This window comes from Melanerpes formicivorus, unplaced genomic scaffold (assembly GCF_026170545.1).
Source record: "Melanerpes formicivorus ecotype bairdi unplaced genomic scaffold, bMelFor1.0.p_v2 SCAF_10, whole genome shotgun sequence".
In the NCBI taxonomy this organism is placed as follows: Eukaryota; Metazoa; Chordata; class Aves; order Piciformes; family Picidae; genus Melanerpes; species Melanerpes formicivorus.
In genome coordinates this window covers 8,803,223-8,809,222 of record NW_027142362.1, presented here as the reverse complement: position 1 = coordinate 8,809,222, position 6,000 = coordinate 8,803,223, and the positions used below count along the sequence as shown (strand labels likewise).

General features: G+C 46.9%; 1 protein-coding gene across 1 annotated transcript in view; it reads right to left on the bottom strand.

Moving 5' to 3' along the window:
• Window positions 1-272: 272 nt before the first annotated feature.
• SMAD6 (SMAD family member 6) overlaps window positions 273-6,000 on the bottom strand; it is a 47,033-nt gene continuing 41,305 nt past the window's right edge. Inside the window, exon 4 of the mRNA XM_068143540.1 lies at window positions 273-1,144. Within this exon, the coding sequence (XP_067999641.1) occupies window positions 603-1,144 (542 nt within the window). The 3' untranslated portion in view covers window positions 273-602. The remainder of the gene's footprint in view (window positions 1,145-6,000) is intronic.

The window sequence follows — 6,000 nt, the reverse complement described above, 5'->3', positions numbered from 1 at the left end:
CAATGAGTGACTGGGAGTAGCTTTTTGGGTTGTTTTTTCTTCTTCCTTTCTGTCTGGGTATTAATAATATTTAAAAAACAAAAAAAAAAACACCCAAAAAAAGACCAAACAAAACCAAAACCAAAACCAACCCACAAAAACTATACATCAAAAAAATCAGGGCTTTTTGGTTTTTTCCTCCTATTTTTGTTTTTTGCTGTATAATTTTTTGGTGTTTTTTTTTTTTTTTTGCCTTTAAAATAATAATTAAAAAAAAAAAAGATCCCAAAAAAAACAACCAAAAAAAAAAAATCTGTATTGAAAGAATTCTCTAAAGCCAAAGTGCATTCTCTGTTCTTTGTCCATATACACATTGCACCGTACATAAATAATTACATTGTAAAAATGACTCCATAATTACAAGTATAATATATATTTTCATATAATATATAAAACTTTATATTAAATCTAGGTAGATGATATTTTGGGATAGTTTTGGTGTCTCTGGGTTGGGGGGTTGGGGTTTTTTTTTTTTGTTGGGTTTGGGGGGGGGGGCTTTTTTTTGTCTTTTTGTTTCCTTTTTGTTGTTGGTGGTGTTGTTGGTTTTGTCAGAGGCTTGAGCGTTATCGATTGTTACTGAGTAAGATCTCCAACCAACACGGGCAGGAGGTGATGAACTGCCTGGAGTAACAGGGTCCCCAGCCCTTGGCGAAGCTGATGCGGACGCTGTTGGGGTCGTAGGGCCCGTCGGTGTAATCCAGATCGGCTGTGTGCTGCAAGAGGCAGGACTTCTCGTAGTCAAACACCTTGATGGAATAGCCTGGCATCACCTTGCGCACGATCAGAGTCCTACAGTTGGGGATGTCCAGTGTCGGGGAGTTGACGAAGATGGGGTGCTCGCTGCGGTTGTAGGCCCACACGCCGTCCGGTTCTTTGCTGAGTAAAATCCCGTAGCCGATTTTACTCCGAGTCCTTCTCACAGTCTCGCTCCTGTTCTCCAGGTTTAGCTGTCCGAGGCAGAAGCCGTTTCCTTGAGGTAGGTCATAAAAGATACTGACAGACTGTTCGTACACTGTGTAGAGGCGGCCGACGCGCGTCCGGTGCTCCCAGTAGGCCACGTTGCACCAATGGCTCCTCTTCACGGCATCGGGGGACGTGCTGGCGTCTGTGGGGAAAGCAGAGGAGGAGTCAGGGTGTGCTCTGACCACCAGGGCAAGGGTGGGTATGGAGGGTAGGTACACGGCTCTTCCCACTTGGTGGCTTTGCTCAGATGGGAACAGAGCCTGTGTTCAACCCAAAAAACCATCTCCAAACCAAAGTCTAAACCAGAGACTGTCTTCAACCCAAAGCCTATCTCCAACCCAAAGCCCATCTTCAAACCAATGTTCATGCTCACTCAAAGCTAATGCTCAAAACTCAATGCTGAACTCAAAGCCTACCCTGAACCCAAAGCCCACCTCCTACCCCAAACTTGTGCTCAGTGCAAAGCTTGTCCCCAACACAGCTCATCTTCAACCATGATCAAATGCCACCAAGAAAGAAGGCTCAAGAAAAAGCTAGTGACCTAATGGGCCACCCCCCGGCTCCCAAGGAGCTAAACACCTCTTTCTCTTCTCTAATTTCATGCTCAATCCTGTGTCCAGCAGCCAAGACCCTATGTACTTAAGATGTGCATTTCTACCATCAAGAGCTGGCACCAATACTGTACCACTGCAACTCAGCCATGGTTCCCCATGCTCCTCCAGCATTGCTGTTGGTGTACCCTCATTTTCAAAGGCCAACTTGTGTCCATGAAGTGCTTGGATGACTGATCCAACAGTTATCTCTGCTATGTAATACTCTTTGACAGCAATGCTGATGTTCCCACAGGGAACATGAAATATGAGGAGGCTGCTATGAGCTATACATGTCCTCTTACAAAGCCATTGGAACAGCAAGAAATGTCTCTTCTTTCTAGGAATTAAATTGAAGGAACATGGGAGAGATACAGACTGCCAGAAAGCTGTTGAATTTATGATGCCTCCAGAATGAAGATGGAAACTCTCAGTTCTTAAAGTGCCCCAGTGAGGGCAAATTAACCTCTCCCTGAACATCATTCTACTGGTTAGCAGAAATCCACCCTGGGATTTTAAGCAAGGAGCTCTGCTCCGTGCCTGGCATTAAGCTCCCTGACAATCTATCACGCGCCTGTGGCCTGCTGACCCCTCTGCCTTCGTGCCATCAGGTCCGATTAGCTCGCACTCGAGGTGATGCCATTATTTTGCTTCACAGACCCCATTGACACACCGGATTTCGAGCGTGGCCCTGCAGCCCCCACTCCTTTTCAGGCTCAAATTACCCCAGAGGGGAAGGGGCTCTCCTCCCCATTAACGATCCTTGAGCTCAGCGGCTTTGTTAGAGTTTTACTCCAGTTGGAACCATACAAATTTGAGGGGAGGGAGATGGGGGAGGGAGGGTAACTGGGCAAGTGGGGAGACAGCAGGGCTGGTGGGATGCCTTTTGCCAGAGGCAATGCACATCATCTTGCACCCTTCACCCATCACAGGTCTAAAGTACATCACAGGTCCAAAGTACATGCCATATGAAAAAAGGCTGAGGAGATTCCCACTGGACTCCAGAAGAAAATATTTCCCCATGAGAACAGCTGGACATTGGAATCATCTCCCATGGGAAGCAGCGGATTCCTCTACACTGGATAGTTTCAGGACTCAGCTTGACAAGGTGCTGGGCCAGCTCATTTCAACTACACTATCACCTAGAAAGGTAGGAGTAGATGATCCTTGGGGTCCCTTTCAACCTGGCATTCTGTGTGAAACTCTGGGTTAGAACCGCCCCCAGCTGCCTACTGCCCATATGATGCACTAAGATCTCCACCAACATCAGAAACTTCGATGAAATTGGTGATAAGAAGTTTCAGAATCTCTTTGCAGTATTTCTGCTGCAGCTGCAAAAATGATGCTAACCAATTTTATGGCATTAATACAAGTCTAACCCAAACAGTCGTATCTAACTGAACACTACCGAAGCAAGACTGAAGCTACATTTGGACAAGCCCCTGAAATCAACAGCTTGGCTTGGACTAAACTCTTTTGCCCTTCTCCCATAACATCCCCTGGTCTGGCATCATGCAGACAGTGCACGTGCACTATGGTGAATAGTTCCAGATTTTAAGAGGTGAAACAAGATGTAGCTCATAAAGGACACAACAGCAGAAAGAAGAGGTACCAGGCAAGTGAGCTTCATCACCTTCCACAGTGCCAGTTTCTACAGTCATCCCTCCCATGGGACATCCTGCAGCTGAGATGTCCTCAACAGCTTTCCAAAATTCTTCTCCAGCTTTCAGGCTTACTGTTGTCCCACTCGAGTGATGCTGGGGGGGTTACAGGCAAGCTCAGAGCTTTTAATCTGCTGAGCCCAGGGGCTGGTAGCAATTACCAAGCTCTGCATCTGTTTAACCTCCCAACCTACACAAAGCCCTGCATGCCCATTAGCTAAGTTGGTTTTGTTATTACATTTTGTAGAAACTACCGCTCAGCCCCCGAATTTCCCTTACAGACTAGGAATGGGGTAACTTCAAACCTCAAGGCCCTTCATCAGCTGAATTAATTGGAGGAACAGCCAGCAATAAACATTTAAATGGGTGTTTCCCATGGTTTATTGCAAATTAACATACCTAGTGGAGAAAAGTAAAGTGGGAGGAAACCAGTATCTGTTCTACCAGAACATGTGTGTTAGGACCAGAACATTGTGATAGGATGAGAGGGGATGGATTTAAGCTTAAGGAGGGCAGATTTAGACTGGATATTAAGAAGAAATTCTTTACAGTGACAGTGGTGAGACAGGGGAAAAGGTTGCCCTGGGAGGCTGCAGATGCCTCCATCCTGGAGGTGGTTCAGGGTCAGGTTGGACAAGGCCTTGAGCAGTCTGATCTAGTGGGAGGTGTCACTGCCCACGGCAGGGGGGTTGGAACCAGATGATCTTTAAGGTCCCTTTCAACCTAAACCATTCCATGATCTCACTGAAGGTGCCACCATCCCTGCTTTCCAAGAACTGGCAAGTATCTCGGCACAACTATCATGCTGAAAACAGGAGAAGAGTTTTGTTACACCTCCTGCTTTCATGCATCCGAAAGGGCTCCAGTAAAAGCACTTCCATGCAATTCACGGCATGAGCTTGACACACCCACCCATCTAGAGGGGTGAAACTTCTGTTTCAAACTCTGTCACCCTGTCACAGTTCCTGCCCAGCAGCGACAGCTCTGCTAGCTCAAAGCAGTCCTGGAGATGTCAAGTTATCCTTCACATGGACATGAGTTTTAGGTAACTGCACATCAAGAAGCTAAAAGCTTCCTTCCCACCCCTCTTCCCCTGGCCAGGGGTGGAAAAAGGCTTTCAAAGCCATGCACCAGCTGCTGAATCAACCTGCCTGTGACCCACAAGCTAATAAAACACCTTAAAAGGAGACACTTAAAAGGTTCATGCAAAAAGCCTCTGGAAAGCCTTCACCAGGTCTCTCTTCTCCCCCAACCCTATCCATCGCCACCCTTGCCAGCTGCCTCACTCCCCGTGCCACAGTGGGTTCCTTTCCCTTCTTTTATCTCCCAGTGCACTCAAGCAAACCCTGCCGAGATGAACTCATTGTGCAGCCCTGACATAAAGCAAGAGCTTCAGCAAGGCCCTCAGACAGGGGGGCCTGGGCTGTATCTTATCCCCTGCCAAGGATTAGTTTTGCCTCCAGCTATTAGCCACTACCACTGGCAGAGAGCAGGGGCGGCCGGCAGTGAACCACCTCTGCCTTTTAAACACACACTCTGGTTTTACTTCCTTTTTTTTTTTCCACGCTGCCCTTTATGCACAGACAAGAAAGTCTAGTATTTTTTTGGAACTCTTTTCCCTTTTCTGTTGGAACAGAAGCAGGATTGTTAGCTTCCTGTTGGAAGAAAGGAAAACGGTTTGGTCCCACAGTGCCTCCCTCGACAGTAAGGAAGCATTTTTAACCACACCATCGTAGGCAGCTACAACTTCCAACAGCTACATTTAGGCTGGCGTCAGGGCTATCTCCTCCATCAAAGCCACCTTGATCAGATGGTCAGACTGAAACTCTGGCTCTTGTTTACTCCTTCCTCCGAGTCACCGTTTCCGACGGCTCGCAGCAGACACAGCCAAAAGGAAATTCAAACAATTTAAGATGAAAAAGAAAATAAAAAGATAGGAAAGTAAAAGGCAGAATGAAAAGCAGAACTTCAGAGAGAGAGAGGAAAAAAAAAGCCCTGCATGGCTCAGGCAAAAGGAATCTGGAAATGGGAATAAATGCAAAGAGCAAACACTGCGAATCCTCGTGGCGTTAGCAGCACTGCTGCTTTTGCTCCCTGCAGAGGGTGGAGGTAAAGAAAATAACTCAAGGTTTTGGGTTATTTGTGATTTGATGGCGTTTTATGCCAGTGAAGTTCAAAGCAGTGCCTTGGAAGAGAAAAGAAAGATGCTTTTTTCCCCAAACAAAAGGCTGCACGTTCCCACTGCTTGATGTTGCACTTAAAAGCAGGATGGAAAATATGGGCAGATCACAAAAGGCATGAAGTATCTCTGATTCACGCTTCGGCTCTTCTGAGGCCACCAGAATCTCTTCTCAGCAGGTCAAATCGCCCCCACCACACATGGCTGCAAGTCAGAGCTTGCTACAGAAGGAAAGGAGGGTAGGATAAGAGATGAAGTGGGATCTTCAGAAGTGTCCTCATGACTCAGCTCACCCCTCATTTTCACATCCCATGCCCTGGTACCCCTGCATCACAGGCAGCCTAATGCTCCTCTGGCCACGGAGGTCCATTACATCCATTCTCAGTGTCTTCCCATCCAGTTTTATTTCACTTTAGACTCTTATTAGGTACATGCTGAGTCTTTTTTCTTCTCTCTGCTGTAGGTAGCTTATATCCAACAGGCAGGAGCATGGAAGCAGGAAGGTTATAGCCTGTGAACAAAGTGCAGCTCTGGAGTCCCAAGCACAGGAGAGACATAGACCTGTTAG